Source organism: Thamnophis sirtalis, unplaced genomic scaffold, assembly GCF_051295495.1.
Source record: "Thamnophis sirtalis isolate CommonGarterSnake01/CBP01778 unplaced genomic scaffold, rThaSir2_p1.2 scaffold_9, whole genome shotgun sequence".
Classification (NCBI taxonomy): Eukaryota; Metazoa; Chordata; class Lepidosauria; order Squamata; family Natricidae; genus Thamnophis; species Thamnophis sirtalis.
Window position 1 is genome coordinate 76,446,507 of NW_028261389.1, and position 24,129 is coordinate 76,470,635.

The 24,129-nt window shown below is 42.8% G+C and overlaps 1 protein-coding gene across 1 annotated transcript in view; it reads right to left on the bottom strand.

Annotated features, from left to right (window-relative positions):
• Positions 1-1,332: 1,332 nt before the first annotated feature.
• COG5 (component of oligomeric golgi complex 5) overlaps positions 1,333-24,129 on the bottom strand; it is a 136,504-nt gene continuing 113,707 nt past the window's right edge. Inside the window, exons 15-22 of the mRNA XM_087722326.1 lie at positions 17,075-17,185; positions 15,511-15,573; positions 14,889-14,992; positions 12,146-12,383; positions 6,732-6,808; positions 4,492-4,618; positions 3,769-3,848; positions 1,333-1,805 (exon numbers count right to left, since the gene is read on the bottom strand). Of these exons, the coding sequence (XP_087578452.1) occupies positions 1,691-1,805; positions 3,769-3,848; positions 4,492-4,618; positions 6,732-6,808; positions 12,146-12,383; positions 14,889-14,992; positions 15,511-15,573; positions 17,075-17,185 (915 nt within the window). The 3' untranslated portion in view covers positions 1,333-1,690. The remainder of the gene's footprint in view (positions 1,806-3,768; positions 3,849-4,491; positions 4,619-6,731; positions 6,809-12,145; positions 12,384-14,888; positions 14,993-15,510; positions 15,574-17,074; positions 17,186-24,129) is intronic.

Below are 24,129 nucleotides of genomic sequence, written 5' to 3' on the forward strand. Positions count from 1 at the left end.
CTTCCTTTTTTTATTTATCAGCATAATATTTTATGCTGATAAATAAATAAAGGGAGACTAGTATAGATCTATTTCGAGCTATTTAGCTCTCATCAGCTAGCCATACCCATGCTGGGAATCGAACCTGTGCTCTATTGCCTCTCAGGCACATATTTGGGCATACCAGGGGTTGTGACTTTAAATATATATATATATATATATATATTGTGTGTGTGTGTGTGTGTGTATATACATACACATACTTTATGTGCATCTAGTATAGATCTATTTCAAGCTATTTAGCTCTCATCAGCTAACCATACCCTTACTGGGATTTGAACTTGGGGTGTTTATCAACCTCTAAGCCACAAGCTCTCCTCCCTTATCAGCTGAGCCAGGGGAATGATTAGATGTTTTTGTCAAGGCACCTGATATGCCTATATACACACACACACACACACGCAAATATATACATACACACATATATAAACATACTGTGTGTGTATACACACATTGTGTGTGTCTATACACACACATCTGTATACCGTGTTTCCCTGAAAATAAGACAGGGTCTTATTTTTTTTAACCTACAAAATATGGCTTGGGCCTTATAAGGGGATGGTTTATTGAGTCTTCCAGCAGTGGCTGCTGTGGGCGTACGCTCTGCTGGCAGCTGGCCCACAACCATAGAGCATATGCCCAGAGCGGCCACTGCTAGAAGACTCGGTTTGGAAGTCGCCAAAAAAGCCATGCTGGGATGGTGGCAGCGGAGGTGCCCAGGGAGAGCTGGGCCAGGGCACCGCAAGGCTGCGATGCCCATGAGCAAGAGCGGAACAGCTGCTCGCGCAACCCCCTCTCCAGCCGTACATAGCGCCATTCACTGGCATTTCAAAAGCGCTAAGCCGCGGGAGCCAGGTAGCGGCAAACGTGCTCACGCGGCTTGGCAATACCCCTAGGTCAGTGAATGGCGCTGTGCCCGGCTGGAAAGGGGGGTTTGCCGGGTGGCTGCTCATGAGCATGGTTGTGTTGCGCTGCTGTTCGCCCCTGAGGCTGTGCCCGTCTCTTTGGGAGCTTGCTCGCAAGAGAGCAGCTTCCCGGCAACCCCCCTCTTCAGCTGGGCACAGCGCTGCTCACCAACCTAGCGGTATCCCGAAGGCGCCAAGCAACGTGATCACCTTTGCCTCCCCCCCCCCCCGGTTCCCACGGCTTGGCACCTTCGAGATACCGCTAGGTTGGTGAGCGGCACTCTGCCTGGCCGGTTTGTGCTGAGTTATCCAGGGGGCTTATTTGCAGGGGGGTGGTCTTACATTTTTGCCCACCAGAAAAATGTGGCATGCCCTTATTATCGGGACATGTTGTATTTTCAGGGAAACACGGTATATGTGTGCGATATTTTTAAACTCGAAAGTTGCTGAAAAGAAAACATTAAATCCAAGCATTTTTTTCCCCCTCGTCAATTTAGGAGTAGCTCGTTTTACCAGCGCAGAAATAAAGCCTTTTCAAATAGAAACATTTGATTTTCAATTAACACACAAAAAAAATAATATAAAAATACCATTTGGGGAAAAAAAAGCTTGAGAGATGCAGAATTGCATTGGAGGACCAAAGTCGAAACAGGCTGTGGACTGAGAGAGATGCTACGCGTAGGAAATCAGGAGTATAAACCGTGTGTGTCTTGCTCGGGGCTTCCAATCTTTTGCAGACACCCCATTTACTGAAGAGGGGTCAGCGCCCTCTGCAGCAGCTGCACCATGACGGGGTAGACGGGGGCAAATTCTTTGCCTTCTCTGCTTCTCACAGATTGAACATAAGCTTCCAGGGCCCCCCTGATTAAGAGAGAGAATATACGGGAATTAAACACTTTGGTTTTCGTTATTATAAAACTAACAATACTGTGGCTTTCAAAGGGATCGCGGCTTTATTGACCCACCTTATCCTCAAAACGGGTGATATTCTCTCTCTCTCTCTCTCTCTCTCTCTCTCTCTCTCTTTCTCTCTGTTTCTCTCTGTCTCTGCCTCTATTTGTCTCTGTGTCTGTGTCTGTTTCTGTCTCTCTGTGTCTTTGTCTATCTGTTTCTCTGTCACTATCTGTTTTTCTCTGACTCTCCGTCTCTGTTTCTCTATGTTTCTCTCTGTCTCTGTTTCTCTGTCTGTCTGTTTTTCTCTGTCTCTGTCTCTCTGTCTCTCTGTTTCTTTGTTTCTCTGTCTCTCTCTCTCTGTCTGTTTCCCTTTCTCTCTGTCTGTCTGTTTCTCTATTTGTTTCTCTCTGTCTGTCTCTCTGTTTTTCTCTGTCTCTCTTTGTCTCTGCTTGTCTCTCTATTTGTTTCTCAGTCTCCCTCTGTTTTTCTCTCTCTGTCTCTCTGTTTCTCTATTTGTTTTTCTCTCTGTCTCTGTTTCTCTCTCTGTCTGTTTCCCTTTCTCTCTGTCTGTCTGTTTCTCTATTTGTTTCTCTCTGTCTCTGTTTCCGTCTCTCTGTTTTTCTCTGTCTCCCTTTGTCTCTGCTTGTCTCTCTCTTTGTTTCTCTGTCTCTCTCTGTTTCTCAGTCTCTGTTTCTCTGTTTCTCTATTTGTTTTTCTCTCTGTCTCTGTTTGTCTGTTTCTGTCTCTCTTTCTCTCTGTCTCTGTTTCTCTATTTGTTTCTGTCTCTGTTTCTCTCTCTGTCTGTTTCTGTCTCTCTCTCTGTCTGTCTCTCTGTTTCTCTATTTGTTTCTCTCTGTCTCTGTTTCTCTGTCTCTGTCTGTTTTTCTCTGTCTCTGTCTCTCTTTGTCTCTGCTTGTCTCTCTCTATTTGTTTCTCTGTCTCTCTGTTTCTCAGTCTCTGTTTTTCTCTGTCTCTCTCTGTCTCTGTTTCTCTCTGTCTCTGTTTCTCTCTCTGTTTCTCTATTTGTTTCTCTGTTTCTCTGTCTGTTTTTCTCTATCTGTTTCTCTCTCTGTCTGTTTCTATGTCTGTTTGTCTCTCTGTCTGTCTGTCTTTCTGTGTCTTTCTCTCTCTCTCTGTCTTTCTGTTTCTGTCTCCCTGTCTCTCTCTTATGTGTGTGTGTGAGTGAGTGCAGGCAATTGAGCCTGACATTTGTGTTGCTAAGTGCGTTTTGTCCCATTTTACGACCTCCTGCCCCGGTTAAGTGAATCGCTCCAGTTGTTAAGAACAGGGTTGTTAAGTGAATCCGGTTTCCTCGCTGACTTTGGAAAGGGCCAACGGAATGAGAACCGTTCCGTTTATAACTTCCCAGCACCTTTTAAGTTTTACAAGGAAATGAAGACCTGCGCCAGGAGAAAAACCGTCTTATTCTGTGCGTTGAGTCAATCGCTGCGGTTGTTCAGTTAGTAACCCGGTCGTTAAGTGAATCTGGCTTCCTCATTGACTTTGCTTGTCAGAAGGTCTCAAAAGGGGATCACGTGACCCCCCCCCCTCCCCCGGGACATTGCAATCATCATAACTGTGAGTCAGTTGCCAAGCATCCGAATATAAATCACATGAGAATGGGGATGGCTGCAACGGTCGTACGTGTGAAAAAGAGTCATAAGAAGTTCTTTTAAGTGCCGTTGTAACTTTGTACTGTCACTAAGTGAACTGTTGTAAGTCAAGGACTGCCTGTACCTATGTAGCTATGATTAATCCCTCCCCGAAAGCAATCGTATTTCCAGCCAAGTTTGATTTAAAATGTAGACTTGAGTTCCTAGGTGAGGTAGATCGCTGAGAGGTGATCTATCCAGAAAGATGAAGAGAGTTATCAGAAATGAAACCCTGAAATATTCCTAAATTAACCAAAAATAAATAAAATATGCCTGACCGTATTAAAATGAGCCGCTCTTTCTCTGCCGGATGATCATCTAGCCACCGCGAGTAACGAGCAATCGTCCAGTCTGCTCTCTATAGTTAATAAATAAAATAATTTTAAAAATTAACAAGCTTCTCTTATTGACACAAATAAGTGACGGATATTACTATCCAATGATTATAGTAACCAAAGCACGAATCTATTTTGAGAAAAGCTTTTGAGAAGAGATCAAATAATACGATGTATTGTGATAGTAACAGGAGTCGGCAACCTGGAGCCGCATGTGGCTCTTTCATTCCTCTACTGCAGCTCCCTGTCATCAGTTGGCTCTACAATTTGATAGGGCTTTCGGTTAGGACAGGTAGAGGAAAAAGGACGCTGCACTAGGAGGAGACTCTATGGCGGGGGAACCGGATTTCTGGTCGGCTCCAGAATTGAATGCAGGGGGGGCGGAATTTGCCGGGGGGGGGGCCTTCCAGTTAGGACCTTTGTGGCTCTTTGAGTGCTTAAGGTTGCTGACCCCTGCGATATTAGTACAATTTATAACTGTGTTTCTTGGTCTTGGGAACTGGAAGACGGGTGGTCTTCAACTCCCAGAATTCCCCAGCCAGGGGAAGTGAGTCAAGCTCACTTTGACAAATGTCTCACTTAGCAACAGGCATTTTGGGCCTCGGATGTGGTCGTAAGTCGAGGACAGCCTTCATTTTGTCGAAAAGGCTTGCATCGTCTCGTTACCTGGAAAGGGGATTTCAGTTCGGGTGGGGCCCTCGTGAATAAGAACTGGATGACGGTGCTGTACGGAATGATGTCTCCCACCGCTGGGCTGTTGGAGATATGTTCGCTGGTCTGGAAGAGCATTGGTCTGGGGCAGGAGGAAGCATGATGGGGAAGACATCAGAACATGAAGACTTTGGAACGATTGAGTAGCAGAAGGCTTATCATAGTAGATGCCAGAGTTACCGTAGAGCTGGGCCAAAGAGGGCCCATTTTAGAAGACCTCCAACTCTGTTATTCTATTCCAATGATAGGAGAACCTTTTTGGCTACCGTGCCAAAATTGGTGGGAACGCAGGGGGGGTCGTGCCCAGGTGTGCCATACCCACAACACACACCCTCAATGCGCATGTGACCTACGACACCGCCATCACACATTTTTGGCACATTTTTTTACCCTCCACATGTTCCAGAGGCTTTGTAGGAGCCTGGGGAGGGCGAAAACAGCCTCCACCCACGCCCAGATGCCCTTCGGAGGTTTCAGGAGTTTGCCTGAAGGCTCCGGAGGGCGAAAAACGGCCCTACGAGCAAACCGGAAGTCCATTCCTAAACTTCCTGTTTGTCCATAGGGCCGTTTTTTTGTGCTCCGGGCCTTCTGACAGGGCAGTGCTTCGGGTGCCCTAACAAATGGCTCCATGTGCCACCTGTGGCATGAGTGCCATAGGTTCGCCATCACGGTTCTATTCTGTCAAACCGTGACGGCGAATCTATGGCACACGTGACGGAAGGGGCATGCAGAGCTGTCTCTCTGGGCAGACGAGCCATCCCGTGCGCAGGGCCGCCAGAAATAGAAAGAGCAGTCACCCGGTGCGCATGTGGGCGCCGGGAAGACAATCTTCTCTTTTCTGGTGCGCATGCTAGTCTTCGCACGCACATGCGTGCCAGAAACCAGAAGATCAGGTGGCCGGTGCGCATGTGTGTGCCGGAAACCCAAAGATCATCTTCCTGGCGAACACATGCGCATCAAGCGGCTGTTCTTCTGGTTTCCGGCATTCAGTGCCGAAAAGGTTTGCCAACATTGCTGTAGAAGCTAAGTTTAGTTTTCACAACTATGCCACACAGACTCATTGCGTAAGAAGGGACCTTGGAGGTCTTCTAGTCCAACCACCTGCTCAAGTAAGAGACCCTATGTCAGAGGTGTCAAACTCAAGGGTTGGGGTGCTGGCCTGTGGGCTGCTTAGATCTGGCCCGCAGTGCCTCCGCCAGCAAAAACAGAGCTCGGGAGGGTCGCCTACGCTGGCAGAGGGCTCCAGGAGTCCATCCTGGCTGAAAACGGGGCCTCCGTGACTGGCATGGAGCTGACCACACACCCCTGCCCACGCCCACACCTCCCGAGATCAAACACAACCCTAATGCGGCCCTCAAGGTGGCACAGTGGTTAAATGCAGCACTGCAGGCTACTTCAGCTGACTGCAGTACAGCAGTTCGGCTGTTCAAATCCCACCAGGCTCAAGGTTGACTCAGCCTTCCATCCTTCCGAGGTGGGTGAAATGAGGACCCGGATTGTTGTTGGGGGCAATATGCTGACTCTGTAAACCGCTTAGAGAGGGCTGAAAGCCCTATGAAGCGGTATATAAGTCTAACTATTGCTATTGCTCAACGAAATCGAGTTTGAGCCCCCCCCCTTTCTAGAAGCTTCTACCGTTTATCATCGGTTTCCAGAGTTTTGCGTTTTGCCCCTAACGACACTTCACTAATAGCAAAAACACACCCTTGGCTAATTTACTTGGGCGGGATTTCTCGCACGCCCTCTGTTTTCAAATCGGGCGGGTGACTGTTTGCAATAACAGTGTATTATTTTAATGAAGCCCTCCTCTGCCACCCTGTTATAAATTCTCGGCTTCCAAGAGGGAAAAAGAGGGAGGAGGGAGGGAGGGAGGGAGCCCTTTGTGGGACTTGCGGCAGCTCATTATCGCAAGAAGCGAGATTAAAAAAGAAAAAGAAATGCGGGAAAAAAAATACGATTGAGCTGACAATTTACACGGCAAAATTTCTCCGGGGTTTTAGTCACAGAGCTGAATTAAAACCCCAAAAGGGGGGGTGGGGGAATCAAAGATAATTGGTTGCTAATTTACATGTGATGCTGCCAGAGGATTTTAATTAAAGCCTCCAAAAGTGAGAAGCCACTGATTATTTTTTTGTTGTTGCTGCTGTTAATGAAAACAACTAAATCACAGCCTCAGCTGTTGAAACATCACTTACCTAAACGATCTCAAGAGTTTGTAGGATTTTCCCAGGTCGGAGACGCGTCTGCACAGGGGGGCCACGGCCAACTCCATCTGCAAGAGGAAACTGTTTGGCTTTCATCTGCTACTGTGATGGATAACATTGATAAGATTATACATTTATAACATGGTTTATGTCGATGAATGTGTTTTTACGAGGGCTATGATCTTGAATTATAGCAGTAGACTTATATACCGCTTCATAGGCCTTTCAGCCCTCTCTAAGCGGTTTACAGAGTCAGCATATTGCCCCCAACAATCTGGGTCCTCATTTTACCCACCTCGGAAGGATGGAAGGCTGAGTCAACCCTGAGCCGGTGAGATTTGAACCGCTGACCTGCTGATCTAGCAGTAGCCTGCAGTGCTGCATTTAACCACTGCGCCACCTTGGAATTATCGCTTATTCCTTGTGCATGTCCAATCAAATTTGTCCAATAAAGAATTCGATTCTGTTCTGTTCGTTCTGTCCTGTCCTATATTCTGTTCTATTCCGTTCCATTCCATATTTTTTATTCTATTCTAATAATTCTAATTCTAAATTCTGTTCTATTCTGTTCCATTCCATATTTTCTATTCTATCTAATAATTCTAATTCTAATTCTAAATTCTATACTCTATATTCTTTTCTATTCCATTCCATTCCACATTTTCTATTCTATCTAATAATTCTAATTCTAATTCTAAATTCTATATTCTGTTCTATTCCATTCCATATTTTCTATTCTATCTAATAATTCTAATTCTAAATTCTGTTCCATATTTTCTATTCTATTGTAATAATTCTAATTCTAAATGCTAAATGCTAAATACTATACTCTATATTCTGTTCTATTCCATTCCATTCCATATTTTCTATTCCATCTAATAATTCTAATTCTAAATTCTATACGCTATATTCTGTTCTATTGCATTCCATGTTTTCTATTCTATTCTAATTCTAATTCTAAATTCTGTTCTGTTGCATTCCATTCCATTTCATATTTTCTATTCTATCTAATAATTCCAAATTCTAAATTCTATTCTATTCCATTCCATATTTTCTATTCTATTCTAATCATTCTAAATTCCAATTCTATATTCTGTATTTTATATTCTATAGAACTAGAACTCCCTATCTCCTAGTGATCGGCCCAAAGTCACCCGGTTGGCTTTCATGGCTAAGGCAGGACTACAACTCCCTGTCTCCTGATGATTGGCCCAAAGACACCCAGTTGGCTTTCATGATTAAGGCGGGACTAGAACTCTCGATCTCCTGGTTTCTAGGCCATTGAGAAGAACTGGTCTCCCACGCAGGGAATTGGAGAGAGATTTTATCCATCTCAAAGGGAAAACTTGCTAGATCTTCTTCCGTCAATCTCCAAAGTATCTCCAAAGTTCAACAGAAGCAAGATCCACTCGGCAACAAGGAGCAAATTTTCACAATGTCCCAAACAAGAAGTGCATTTGTGGATTAAAACCCATCGGGTTCCTTATGCCTCTTCTACTATAGGGTACACTTTTGCACAGAGCGCCGCGCTAAATATCTGACACCTCTTCTGCTGAAATTCCCAGGCCATTTGGAACAATTTTACACTTCCTTCTTCCTGCCAGACAAAAATGAGTCTATCGCCCGCAGTGTGGCAAAAACTGTGTACGGCGGCACAATCGGGTTTGATAACGTCTAACATCAGCTTTTCTAACAGCTGGCGACCGACAACTGAGCGTAAAATTTAGCTCTTATCCGTTGGCGTGACCCGCTCTGTAACAAACAATTCAATGTATCCATCTTTATATCGTCATTTTTAAAAGCTCCTTTAAAAAAAAAAAGTAACGAGGAAGCCTTCTGTTGTGGCCTGTCAACCGTGGGCCCCTCCAGGAGCCGAATCAGAGGAGGAGGAGGAGTGGGAGTCAGGGGCAGCATCAAGGCATCCTGATAAGGAGGAGAGCCTGTGGCTTAATGGCTAAGAGGTCTGCCTAAGATGTAATATAGCACAGGTTCGAATCCCAGCAAGGGTATGGCTAGCTGATGAGAGCTAAATAGCTTGAAATAGATCTATACTAGTCTCCCTTTATTTATCAGCAAAAATACAACATATATATATATATATATATATATATATATATATATATATATATATATATATATATATATATATATATATATATGATAGATAGAGATAGATATAGATAGATATAGATAAGTAGAGATAGATAGATAGATATAGATAGAGATAGATAGATAGATAGATAGAGAGTTAGATAGATATATAGATAGATAGAGATAGATAGAGATAGATAGATAGATAGATAGATAGATAGATAGATAGATAGATAGATAGATAGATAGATAGATAGATAGATAGAGATAGATAGATAGGTATAGGTATAGGTATAGGTATAGGTATAGGTATAGGTATAGGTATAGGTATAGGTATAGGTATAGGTATAGGTATAGATAGATAGATAGATAGATAGAGAGTTAGATAGATATATAGATAGATATAGATAGATAGAGATAGATAGATAGATAGATAGCTAGCTAGCTAGATAGATAGATATAGATAGATAGATAGGTATAGGTATAGGTATAGGTATAGGTATAGGTATAGGTATAGGTATAGGTATAGATAGATAGATAGGTATAGGTATAGGTATAGGTATAGGTATAGATAGATAGATAGATAGATAGATAGATAGAGAGTTAGATAGATATATAGATAGATATAGATAGATAGAGATAGATAGATAGCTAGCTAGCTAGATAGATATAGATAGATATAGATAGATAGATAGATAGATAGATAGGTATAGGTATAGGTATAGATAGATAGATAGATAGATAGATAGGTATAGGTATAGATAGATAGATAGATAGATAGATAGATAGATAGATAGATAGATAGAGAGTTAGATAGATATATAGATAGATAGAGATAGCTAGCTAGCTAGCTAGCTAGATAGATAGATAGATAGATATAGATAGATATAGATAGATATAGATAGATAGATAGGTATAGGTATAGGTATAGGTATAGGTATAGGTATAGGTATAGGTATAGGTATAGGTAGATAGATAGATAGATAGATAGATAGATAGATAGATAGATAGATAGAGAGTTAGATAGATAGAGAGTTAGATATATAGATAGATATAGATAGATATAGATAAATAGAGATAGATAGATAAATAGATATAGATAAATAGAGATAGATAGAGATAGACAGATAGATAGACAGACAGACAGACAGATAGAAAGATAGAGATTTCCTTCATCTGTTTCTGCCTCCGTTATGCTCACATTTCGTTCTTTTGATAGTAGAGAGCCACCTGGCATTTAAAGGGCAAAATATTATTCCCCAACTAACACAACTTAAAATGCTCCCAATTACTATAACCTTAGTGCCCTTGGTTTTGGTTTTTTATTATTATTATTATTCAGCGACAAAGATCCTCGTAATGACTAGGTCGTAAGGTGCAACAATTCCTAGATGATGCCTCGTGGCATATATAAATGTCAAGAAAATGTCATTTAAAATTATCTCACTGATCTCTGGAAATCTTTTTTGAGTCTGGCCAATATATATACTCTACCGAGGGTGAAAATTGAGCCGTGTAGTTGGCATAAGTAATGGTTATTGCCTCCCCTTTTCAGCTTACTCGGTCCTTAAATATAATCATCTTGTTTTGTATCGGGGGTGGGTGGGTGGGTTATAATTTGCTTCCTTCACACTATTTCAATAAGAGAACCCCCAAATGTATAAATCTGTGTTTGTAATGCATGTTTGCATCTGAAGCTTCCACTGGAGAAAATTCCATATGTGTTTAATCACATTTGGAAAATAAACCTATTCTATTCTGTTTTGTTCTATTGTGTTCTGTTCTGTTGATTTGTGCTGTGCTCTTCTGTTCTCTATTTACTATATTCTTTTCTCATCTAGTCTACTCTACTCTAGTCCTCTGTTCTGTTCGACTCTGTTCTGTTGTTCTGTGCTGTGCTGTTCTCTATTTTCCATATTCTTTTCTTGTCAAGTCTACGCTAGTCATGTTTTGTACTCTATTCTACTCTGTTCTGTTGTTCTGTGCTGTGCTGTGCTGTTCTTTATTTCTATATTCTTTTCTCGTCTAGTCTACTCTACTCTAGTCCTCTGTTTTGTTCTACTCTGTTCTGTGCTGTTCTTTATTTTCTATATTCTTTTCTTATCAAGTCTACACTAGTCATGTTTTGTTCTGTTGAACTCTATTCTACTCTGTTCTGTTGTTCTGTGCTGTTCTCTATTTTCCATATTCTTTTCTTATCAAGTCTACGCTAGTCATGTTTTGTTCTGTTGTACTCTATTCTACTCTGTTCTGTTGTTCTGTGCTGTTCTCTATTTTCCATATTCTTTTCTTATCAAGTCTACGCTAGTCATGTTTTGTTCTGTCGTACTCTATTCTACTCTGTTCTGTTGTTCTGTGCTGTGCTGTGCTGTTCTCTATTTTCTATATTCTTTTCTCGTCTAGTCTACTCTAGTCGTCTGTTCTGTTCTGTTCTGTTCTTCTGTGCTGTTCTGTTCTCTACTTTCCATATTCTTTTCTCATCAAGTCTACTCTAGTCTTCTGTTCTGTTCTACTCTACTCTGTTCTGTTGTTCTGTGCTGTTCTGTTCTCTGTTTTCTATATTCTTTTCTCGTCTACTCTACTCTATAACAGTTTAGTTAAAAAGGGAATGTTAATGCTGTTTATCAACCTTAATGGGAGAGGTGGTATTTAGAACGGTTCGCCCGAACTGGTAGCGGAAATCGCATGTGGCCTCGCCCACCCGCCCTGGCTCTATGGCATCCCATTTAGGCCCTTTTTTCAGCAAAAGCGCATGTGCGGAAGGTTGAGCGCGTGCACGGAGGTGGCGCGTGCTCACATTTGTGAACCGGTAGGGAAGGTAAGTGAATACCACTCCTGCTTAATGGCATATATAAATAAGAGCTCACATATTCCAATAGAAGAGAATACATTGTAGCTCAGGGTTGAATTGTTGGGATCCTTGATGATCTGAGCGTGGCTGTTTGCTTGTAGATGTTTCATTAACCAACTAGGTAGCATCATTAGCGCTAGGAGGGCGCGGACTTTGTGGAGTGGAAGAGAAGGAGGAAGGGACTGGACTGTCTCTTTTATTAGTACTCTAATCAAATCTGGTTCTGGTTCTTCCCCACCCCCCTAACAGAATTCAGAATAGAATGATGTTTACTTGAAAGGACATGCAGCCATTGGTCCAGAAGGGCATAGGGTCTCCCATTTGAGCGGGGGGCTGGACTAGAAGATTCCCAAGGTCCCTTACGACTCTGTTATCCTGTGTAACTCTACCCCTAGCCCCGCGTGAAACCGACGAGTCGTCTTTTGAGCTCAAGAGCGCAGATCGGGAGCCGAGCGGGATTCACCTGAGCGAAGTCGGCCGCCAGCCTCATCTTCCCTCCTTCGCCGAGAGGCCGGAGGAGGCTGGCGTTGCGGATGAAGACCTCAATGGCCCTCTGAGCGATGCCTTCGGTCCTCTCGTAGACAAAATCGTAGCATTCAAAGTGCCTGAAATAGTCGTTCATCACCCTGGAGATGAACCCCTGTAGCTCCTTCATGTACAGAGAGCAAGGGACGTCCGGCTTTCCCGAAGGAGGCAGGGATCTACCCGAACAAATGGAAACAGAGGAAAAGGTTCACGTTGATGACCTGGAGCATGGCATAACACAGGCAGCTGGCAGTTCAAACCAACCCTTTATTATTCCCAAAAGCTGTTTGCTGCAAGGAGGCAAATTGCTGGGAGGCAGAGGGAGATTTTCTTTCTCTTGTGCTAATCAGGCTGTTTGCTGTTTGCTGCAAGGAGGCAAGTCAATAACTATAAATGCCTATAGAATGTTCAAATTATGAGACTTATTTTTTAAAGACGCCTTTATTATTGTTCAAAATGAAGCAGCTTTTTAAAATCAATGCTTGATCTGAAGAGGCCCAGTGCTATTGTATCTTCTTTTAAATAGCAGAGAATAACGTATACTTCCAGAAAGCCACATCAATTTTAACAGCATCTGTACAAGTATAGTGTGAAACGTAACACCACAAACAGTGTATATTGTCTCTACTGTTTGCTGTTTGCTGCAAGGAGGCAAATTGCTGGGAGGCAGATTCCCCCCGCCTTGTTTTCCTCCCCAAAAGCTAGGCGCGTCTTATACTTCGGAGCGTCTTATACTCTGAAAAAATACGGTAATTTTAGTTTCTGGAATGATGGCAGAATAAACACTTCTTCCCATATTTCCAAGCTCTTTCCTGAAAACCTCCAGATCATTTTCGTCAGCTAGAAGCCTTAAAACTCTAAATCCACCCCCCTAATTTAAAGGGCTCAGCGGTTAGGATAATTCTTTCATATCGCTTCCTGGGCCGGAGTGACAGTTTAGCTTGGCTCCAAATCCTAAACCTTACAATTGTTCTAATTCTGCAGCCCGGATTACGCACAGCCTGTTCAATTTTCTCTAAAGCCCGGGGAAAGGGGGGGGTCAGATCTGTGGCCTTTGCAAATCTGCAACCCTTTCAGCTCGCAGATAGGCCACTTAGCAACAGAAGGAAGATTTTACGACTTTGTCACTATTTGGGGGAAAATAGTGACAATTCGTTTCTTTTGACCTTTTTAAAAATCCGGCTTAAAAAAAACGATTCCTTGAAATATTTTCAGAGTGGTTTTCCTGACCGGGGTGGTGGGTGGGGGGGAACCCCAGCTAGAAGAGAATGAGGTAAGGGGGGGGGGAATTTTGGGAGTTCCCCCCCACCCCCAAGCTGCTGTAAGAATGATTTATTGCGCTGCTGTATCTTTTAAATACATCACTAAGCAAGATCTAAAGATCCGAAGCAAAAGCTATTCAGAAAATACACGAGAAAACCCCCATCACCAAAAACAAGGTTTACTTAAATTCTATGAGTTAAGTAAACTATATTTCAATGCTTTCCTGCAAAGGATTCTATGAAAAATACTACAAATGAAATAATTAAAATCAATCCTGTTGTTCAAAGTAGCCTTCTTGGGTTTCGTAGAGAGCAAAGTATCCTTCTGGGGTTTCCCACCACTCACATTCTCACACACTCACACACACAAACACACACACAAAAAAGAAAAAGGAACACAGTTTTAGTTTTTAAAGAGACAAGTAATCAGCACAGCATGTTCCAATATCTCAAGGGCTACTCCAAAGAAGAGGGAGCCAAAGCACCTGAGGGCAGAACAAGAAGCAATGGGTGGAAACTAATCAAGGAGAGAAGCAAATTAGAACGGAGGAGAAATTTCCTGACATTTAGAACAATTAATCATTGGAACAACTTGCCACCGGAAGTTGTGAATGCTCCAACACTGGCCCCCATCACCAAAAACAAGGTTTACTTAAATTCTATGAGTTAAGTAAACTATATTTCAATGCTTTCCTGCAAAGGATTCTATGAAAAATACTACAAATGAAATAATTAAAATCAATCCGGGTTTTCAAAGTATCCTTCTTGGGTTCGTAGAGAGCAAAGTATCCTTCTGGGGTTTCCCACCACTCGCATTCTCACACACTCACACACACACACACACACTTACACAAAAACAAGCAAATGAACACAGTTTTAGTTTTTAAAGAGACAAATAATGAGCACAGCATGTTCCAATATCTCAGGGGCTACTCCAAAGAAGAGGGAGCCCAAGCTATTCTCCAAAGCACTCGAGGGCCGGACAAATAGCAATGGGTGGAAACTAATCAAGGAGAGAAGCAACTTAGAACGGAGGAGGAATTTCCTGACATTTAGAACAATTAATCAGTGGAACAACTTGCCACCGGAAGTTGTGAAATGCTCCAACACTGGAAGTTTTTAAGAAGCGATTGGACAATCATTTGTCTGAAATGATATAACGTCTCCGGCTCGAGCAGGGGGTTGGACTAGAAGACCTCCAAGGTCCCTTCCAACTCTGATTATTCTGTTAAATTATTCTGCATGCATTTCCGCAGCAAAATCACACCTATTGCCTTCCATAATAGGCTGGAATGCAGCTAGATTAATGTTTCTATTTTTTGGGGGGGTGGGGTGTCACACAACCAACTGATTCTCCATTTTTTTTTCCTACATGGTTTACTTCTTGTAGAAACTGTAGATAAGCAGGTACTCGATTACCCGGAAAAATCTTCCTGATGCATGGTCATAATAATAGCTTCTATGGAGTCGCCGACCGAGTCCAGCAAAGGTTGCACGGCGTTGCCCATCAAACCATGGATTGTCTAGAATGGCAGAACCAAGGATAAAATTCAGGTCAGTAAGGATCCATTCACTTCCCCAATTTCGAGCTACAGTTACGCTAAACAAGCATTCTCCCATTTTGAATAGTAAAAAGGTACAAGTTCCCCTCGCACATATGTGCTCGTCGTTCCTGACTCTAGGGGGCAGTGCTCATCTCCGTTTCAAAGCCGAAGAGCCAGCGCTATCCGAAGACGTCTCCATGGTCATGTGGCCGGCATGACTCAACGCCGAAGGCGCACGGAACGCTGTTCCCTTCCCACCAAAGGTGGTTCCTATTTTTCTACTTGCATTTTTTACGTGCTTTCGGACTGCTAGGTTGGCAGAAGCTGGGACGAGTCACGGGAGCTCACTCCATTATGCGGCGCAAGGGATTCGAGCCACCAAACTGCCAACCTTTCTGATTGAGAAGCTCAGTGTCTTAGCCACTGAGCCACCACATCCCGAATTGTGCAAAGAAAGATTTCAATCGGTCTCCGTTGATTTTATCCGTGATACTTACCTTCAAAGCAGCGTGAACAGTTTCCTCCGAAGCGGTTGGAAATCCACTCTGGTTGGAGATCACCTAAAAAAAAAAAAAATACGTGGAAAAAACGTTAACGGGGCCTTGAGGTCCAAAAATAGTAAATCTTTATTTTACCAGCTGGCCACAAAAGGCCAGATGAGCCACCAGCTATGCCCACGAGAAAAAAAAAATGCTTGGTTCACTTCCTCTAAATCCGATTCCTCCAGGAGGCCATGCAGAGATACTGTATAGGTAGTCCTCAACTTAATGACCACAATTGAGCCCCAAATTTTCCCTGCTAAGCGAGACCCTTGTTAAGCGAGGTTGGCACCACTTTAGGACCTTGTTTGCCACAGCTTAATTGGACGACTGCGATTGTTAAGTTTAGGAACACGGGTGACAAGTGAATCGGGCTTCCCCATGGACTTTGCTAGGCAGAGGGGGTCGCAAAAGGGAATCGCGTGACCCCAGGACACTGCAATCGTCATAAGTATGAGTCAACTGCCAAGCGTCTGATTTTTAATTGCGTGCAACAGCCATACGTGGGGAAAATGGTTCCGTCACATTTTTCGGTGCAGCTGTCACTTTAAGCGGTCACTAAAAAAATGATTGTAAGTCGAGGATTAACTGTATCTCATTCTGTCAAGTGCTGGTGAAATTCAGGTTGTCCTCGCCTTACGACCACCATCCAGTTGTAAGTCATTGTGGTTGTCAGGCGATCCGTCAGTATTAGACCTGATGCTTCAATTATTACGGTAATTATTAAACCAGTCTTGAGGCTGTAATTTGTAGCCTGCCAGCCGTCAGTGGAGCTGGCAGCAGATTCGGACAGTGGGGAGGTTGGGGAGGAAGATGGGCCAGTCCTGGAGTCTGGGGGAGGCTCTGAGGAGGGTTCTGTGTCGGAGGCAGAGAGGGGGCCAGGGCCGTCTGACAGTTATCAGCTGCCTTCAGAGTCAGACATCAGTGAGGCAGAAGAACAGCTGGAGCCTGTTCCCAGTGTGCGCATGCACAGAGTTGCCAGACGAAGGGAACAGCTAAAGAACAGGGGTCGAATTGGGAGTAAGGCCACAGGGGGATGATGAATGGCCCCTCCCAGAAGAAATAAAAGACGAGCGAAAGGGGAGTGGAGTTTGCAGGAGGCCATTAGTTCGCTTAATTGGTTCGTGACTCTCCGAGGCTCCTTGCCAAGTTCTGCAGATATCGGCCTGGCAACTCTCCAAGCCAGATAAGCTCTGTGACCGTAAATCCTCCCTCGAAAGACTTGGCTGGATGTGAATGAGCAGAATTCACAGTCAATAAATACAAGGGGTTTTTGTTGGGACCAGGAGTTGGCTTCACGCTCCTGGGAAGCCTCGGGGAGCACAGTAACTGAATCCACCTTGGACATTATTTTTTTTGGCAGATAAACAAATGGTCGTAACTCGAGGACTACCTGCGCAAAGACCGAGCTCCATTCCAACGTTCGGAGAAAAGATTTGAGAAGTGGATCAGTTCAGTTCAGGTGTCTGGAGCTCTCCGCCAATTAAAGCTTTCCCTTCACGGAAATCTCCTGGGCACTTACTTTTAGAACGGACTGGTGCAGTTTGTAGAGGGAGTTGACGACGGCCACATTCCTTCTCTGCCCTTCGGTTAACGGGCCGATCACCTGGCTGGCTTCTCCCTGCGTGGACAGCTGCAGCGAGCAAATGAGCAAAACCCGATTAATTCACTGGAAGTATCAGCACCATTTTCACATTCATTCTTCGCTTTGCAAAATGGAACAAAGAGGGGAAAAGAGAACGTTAGGCAGGGCCGGATTTTCCTATAGGCTAACTAGGCTTCAGCCTAGGGCCTCAAGATCAAGAGGGGCCTACATTCAAATTATTATCAAAATTAAAATTTATTCTAAAAACAGTGAACACTAAAACACTGAAGCGAAAATAAGGAGAAATTCTACGCATAGGACTAATAAACAAACATAAAAATGTATTGGTTAAGATCGTTCCAGCGCCGCGGCAGTTGGGGAGCCCGCCCACATTCCCGGCACCGGCGGTCGGGCGAGAGGCGCGGCCGCTCCCAGTAGCCGCCCCGTTGACGTGGAGCCCACCAGCGGCCAGGCAGGTGAGGGCGAGGGGGCCGAGCCGGGCAGCTGAGCGCAGCAGGGGGAGGCGGCTGGCCTCGCTGCCTTTGCCGCGGAGCAGAGCCGCCCTCCGTCGGGAGGCCAGCTATATATATTGATATATTGATATATATCACAGTAATGATGTATTTTATTTTCTCTCATGTAATTTACAAACTTAAAAATGGGAGGTGAAAGGGCCTCATAAGTGGAATAGCCTAGGGCCTCTTTTCATCTAAACCCGGCCCTGACGTGAGGTAACATCATTTTGAATTCCCAGCTCTCCCCCCCTCCAAAAAAATAACCTGTTGGAGTTGCCATCTTAAAATAATAACAATCATAACAACAACAACAATAATAATAAGAGTTGGAAGGGACCCACAATAGCAATAGCACTTAAGACTTATATCCCGCTTTATACCCCTCTCTAAGAGGTTCACAGGGTCAGCCTATTGTCCCCAACAATCTGGATCCTCATTTTACCGACCTCGGAAGGTTATCAGCTGCCTTCGGAGTCAGACATCAGTGAGGCAGAAGAACAGCTGGAGCCTGTTCCCAGTGTGCGCATGCACAGAGTTGCCAGAGGAAGGGAACAGACTTGGGAGGAAGGCCACAGGGTGGACAATGAATGGCCCCTCCCAGAGGAGATAAAAGAGGAGCGAAAGGGGAGTGGAGTTTGCAGGAGGCAATTAAGGTTCAAGGTTCAAGGTTCATTTTATTTATATGCCGCCCTATTCCCAGCGGGACTCAGGGCGGCGCACAAACCCAAAGGAGGGGAAGGGAAACACAAGAACTACAACAAATAGTACAGGGCATTTAAAACAACCAACAGCCACACGATTCGAGAGGGGAAGGGAACTCATTGACCCCAGGCCTGCCGCCACAGCCAGGTTTTAACGGCTTTTCGGAAGGCCTGGAGAGAGGTGAGGGTCCGAATCTCTGCGGGGAGCTTGTTCCAAAGGGCCGGAGCCGCCACAATTAGTTCACTTAATTGGTTCGTGACTCTCCGAGACTCCTTGCCAAGTTTTGCAGATATCAGCCTGGCAGCTCTCCAAGCCAGATAAGGTCTGTGACTGTAAATCCTCCCTTGAAAGACTTTGCTGGGTGTGAATGAGAAGAATTCACAGTCAATTAATAAAAGGGTGTTTTTTTGTAGGGACAAGGAGTTTGCTTCATGCTCTCGGTCAGAAGAGTCGGATCCAAATATGTTGCAACTGGTTTTACAACTCTTGCTACGTATGGCAGTATTATCTTCGGGGTGGGGGGCTGTCCTTGGTGCTTCCCCTGAGCTTGGTGGTTTTCTTGCAGACGTTTCCAATCGAACCTCATCCGTGCCAGAAGGGAGTGTAACCCACGGAGCTATAAATAGCAACTGGCGCTTTGGTCTTAGGACGAGTGCCGAAGGACTTCTGATCACACTGTTTCCTGATTAAATTGGACACCCATCGATTGTGCAACACAGCATGGCAGACTAAAGTGCCTTTCGTCGTTCACCTCCCTTTGCGGAGTCCCTTCCCCAGGCACGTTTGTTGAACTGCTGCTAACAGATTCGATCGGCGAGCAAACGCTTCGGAATTGATCCCCACGGCCGGCCTAAACATACCACCATCAGCGAGTTGATTTTTGTTCTGTAGGATTATGTGCTGTTCTTTCTGTTCTACTCTCTACTCTTATTTCTATTCTGTTCTATTCGGCTCAGCTCTATTATATTTTCTGTTCTGTCCTGTTCTGTTTTAGTCTACTTTATTTCTTATTCTGTTCTGTTCTGTTCCGTTCTCTTCTCTATTCATTCCATATTCTATTCTATTCCATTCTCTATTCATTCCATATTCTATTCTATTCTATTCCATTCCATTCTTTTCTCTATTCATTCCATATTCTATTCTATTCTCTATTCATTCCATATTCTATTCCATTCCATTCTCTATTCATTCCATATTCTATTCTATTCTATTCCATTCTCTATTCATTCCATATTCTATTCTATTCCATTCCATTCTCTTCTCTATTCATTCCATATTCTATTCTATTCCATTCTCTATTCATTCCATATTCTATTCTATTCTATTCCATTCTCTATTCATTCCATATTTTATTTTATTCTATTCTATTCTATTCCATTCCATTCCATTCTCTATTCATTCCATTCCGTTTCTTTCTTTGTCAAAGCACCTGGTATGTTCCCAATCTCAATCTTACATGGGAAAAGACCAGAATAAAACAAGACCAATATATATATATGTGTGTGTGTGTGTGTGTGTGTGTGTGTGTGTGTGTGTGTGTGTGTGTATATATGTATATATGTATATATATATGTATATGTATATTTGTGTGTGTGTTTGTGTGTGTGTGTGTGTGTGTGTGTGTATAGATAGATAGATAGATAGATAGATAGATAGATAGATAGATAGATAGATAGATAGATAGATAGATGATAGATAGATAAAGGGGAGGGAGGGGGGAGGGTCTTGTTGTATTTGGGTCTTTTCCCCTGAAAACAAAACCAGCATACCTACACCCGTGAAAATCTACGAAAACATATGTATGTATGTATGTATGTATGTATGTATGTATGTATGTATGTATGTATGTATACACACACACACAGATATGTTTTTGTAGATTTTCACATTTATATTATATATATAAATGTTACGTTCTTTTCAATTAAGACAGATCTTTATCTATTACAGAAGACTAGAAAGCCACCGTCAACGCTGGCAAAAATAGTAAAGAGGTTTTTAAAATCTTAAAGAAAGCGTGGCAAGGCCAACTTTAATTTCTTTTTCTTTTTCTCATTCTCACAGAGCGTGAGGGGTTGCCAAGGATCCATCCTTCATTTCTAGACAACTCAATTTTTTGTGTGTTCTCAGCTCGACACATTTATCTGTGTGCGGCAGGTGGGCCCGTTAGTGCATTTCAATCCACCCACATGTGAAGCTCAGCAGAAATAGCATCAAAGTAAAAGAACATACAGTACTTGTATTGCCACTCACACTGTGATCTAACTGCGGGCATAACACAAAATAAAGCAGATTTGGAAGGGAGGAAAAAAGCACTGTATAACAATTTGTGGAACAATCGTTCATTGACAAAGAGGCTGGGCCGTTTCTTTAATCCATTTGGTGTTAAGATCCAAGAAATCGTTATAAGCCGCTGCTTGCCATTTTTGGAATATTATCTAACAATGTCCAGATTAAAGAAAACAAAAGGTGTTTTTTTCTGAAAAACCACGTCTTAGGTGTCGTGAAAAGAGGGGCTAGGGGTGACAGGACAGCAGTGTTCCAATATTTGAGGGGCTGCCGCTAAGAAGAGGGGCTGAACCAGTGGTGAGATTCAATTTTTTTTACTGCCGGTTCTGTGGGCGTGGCTTGGTGGGCGTGGTGTGGCTTGGCGGGCGTGGCAGGGGAAGGATACTGCAAAATCTCCATTCCTACCCCACTCTGGGGCCAACCAGAGGTGGCATTTGCCAGTTGTCCGAACTGCTCAAAATTACCACTACCAGTTCTTCGAACTACTCAAAATTTCCACTACCGGTTCTCCAAACTAGTCAAAATTTCCGCTACTGGTTCTCCAAACTAGTCAAAATTTCTACTACTGGTTCTCTGAACTATTTAAAATATCCGCTACCGGTTCTCCAGACTACTCAAAATTTCCACTACTGGTTCTCCAGACTACTCAAAATTTCTGCTACCAGCTCTCCAAACTATTCAAAATTTCCACTACCGGTTCTCCAGACTACTCAAAATTTTCACTACCAGTTCTCCAAACTAGTCAAAATTTCTGCTACTGGTTCTCTGAACTATTTAAAATATCCGCTACCGGTTCTCCAGACTACTCAGAATTTCCACTACCGGTTCTCTGAACTATTCAAAATGTCCGCTACCAGTTCTCCAGACTACTCAAAATTTCCGCTATTGGTTCTCCGAACTATTCAAAATTTCTGCTACTGGTTCTCTGAACTATTCAAAATTTCCGCTACCGGTTCTCCAGACTACTCAAAATTTCCCCTACTGGTTCTCCAAACTAGTCAAAATGTCTGCTACCAGTTCTCCAAACTACTGAAAATTTCCGCTACCGGTTCTCCGAACTATTCAAAATTTCTGCTACCGGTTCTCCGAACTACTCAAAATTTCCACTAACGGTTCTCCAGAACCTGTCAGAACCTGTTGGATTTCACCGCTAGGATGAATCTATTCTCCCAAGCTCCAGAAGACAAAAGAAGAAACAATGGATGGAAAAACTTAAACAGGGAGAGAAGCAACCTAGAACTAAGGAGAAATTTTCCCGAAATTAATTAGAACAATTAATCAGTGGAACAACTTGCCTCCAGAAGTTGTGGGTGCTCCAACACTGGAAGTTTTCAAGAAGAGATTGGACAATCGTTTGTCTAGAATGGACTAAGGTTTTTTGCTTGAGCAGGGAGTTGGACTAGAAGACCTCCAAGGTCCCACCCAACTCTGTAATTCTCTTATTCTTTGTAGTAGCCTTCTTAGGATTCTTAGCCAGTGCCTACAACTTCAAAGCCAGTTATTTCAGACATGCTCTGCTTCCTAACCTGGGGAAATTTGGGCATGTGGAAATACCTCCAACTACAAGTGGCGCAGTGGTGAAAATGCAGCATTGCAGGCTAACTCTGCATTCCCACTGCCAGGAGTTAACCTTTTAAGAGAGCCGATCACATTGGAAACTTACTACTACACGTATCTTCCCCACAACTGTTTCTCTGTCTTTTGCTAAAAATAAGATACCGCTTAAAATATGATTAATGTGTGGAACTTTCTATCCTCTTAAGAAAATGCATTTCCTTGCGTAGCAATCTGTTAAATGTTTAAAGCCAGAAAACTATTCGGAAATGAGAAAAATGTGGATATTATGATAGGTAAAGGTGAAGGTCCCCCTCGCACAAATGTGCTATTAGTTCCCGATTATAGGGGTCGGTCCTCATCTCCGTTTCAAAGCCAAAGCGCCTGTTCTGTTCTGTTCCGTTCCATATTTTCTATTCTATTCCATTCCATTCCATTCTATATTTTCTATTCTATTCTATTCTATTTATTCTATTCTATTCCAATCCATATTTTCTATTCTATTCCATTCCATATTATCTGTTCTATTCTATTCCATTCTCTCCTTTTCTATTCTATTCTATTCCATTTCATTCCATATTTTCTATTCTATTCTATTCCATTCCATTCGATTCCATTCTATATTTTCTATTCTATTCTATTCTATTCTAATCCATATTCTCTATTCTATTCCATTCCATATTTTCTATTCTATTCTATTCCATTCGATTCCGTTCTATATTTTCTATTTTATTCTATTATATTCTATTCTAATCCATATTTTCTATTCCATTCCATTCCATATTATCCATTCTATTCTTTCTATTCCATTCTCTCCTTTTCTATTCTATTCCATTCCATTTCATTCCATATTTTCTATTCTATTCTATTCCATTCCATTCGATTCCATTCTATATTTTCTATTCTATTCTATTCTATTCTAATCCATATTTTCTATTCTATTCCATTCCATATTATCCATTCTATTCTTTCTATTCCATTCTCTCCTTTTCTATTCCATTCTATTCCATTTCATTCCATATTTTCTATTCTATTCCATTCCATTCTCTCCTTTTCTATTCTATTCTATTCCATTTCATTCCATATTTTCTATTCTATTCTATTCCATTCCATATTATCTATTCTATTCTGTTTTGGTTGCATGAGAGAGAGAGAGAGAGAGAGAGAGAGAGAGAGAGAGAGAGGGAGAGAATTAACCACAGATCAACCGAAACGATTTCCCTGTTCGCGACTTAATAAAAATTATCCAACCATCATTGCGACAGTTGCAATAAATGCCAACTGATTTTATTTCACTTCAATGGCAGATTTGATGACAGCTGTGAAGATACGAGAGATGATTAGTGAAGAACTGGATGCAGTCTGCAAATACAGTTCCCTATTTAAATTGGGAGGTTTTTAAGCAATAATGAGGCCTACCACAGAGATACGATACAGATCAATAAAGGCCCCATGGGGATGGTAGAATCCGTCTCTTTACAAATCTCCAACAAATAAAAGCAGGTCCAAAAAAGAAGGGCTTGAATTACGTCTACGTGTTCAGAATAAAAGTGACTCGATTCAGCAAGGATCAATAGGGGGGGAAAAAGTATTCATAAATATATTAGGAGCCAGGGACAGGAAAAGCCAGCATTAATCTTCCAATCTAAAACTTTTGTGCCAGTTACTATGGCGCACACATAAATGCATACGGAAATAACAATAAGAGAAAATAAACATGGGACTTGAGTCATTCTCCTTCTCTTTTAACGATCCCGTAATCTCTTGCGGGGTGGAATGTGGGCAACGAAACAGAACTGAGTGTTGAATGGCCAGACGCCTTTCCTATTGCCAATGAGGAGTTTCGTTCAGCAGATATATTCTCACCATGTCGAGAGAGAGAAATAGCTGCCTCTACCTAGGATCAAAAACACAGCCTCCTGATTGTGAGGT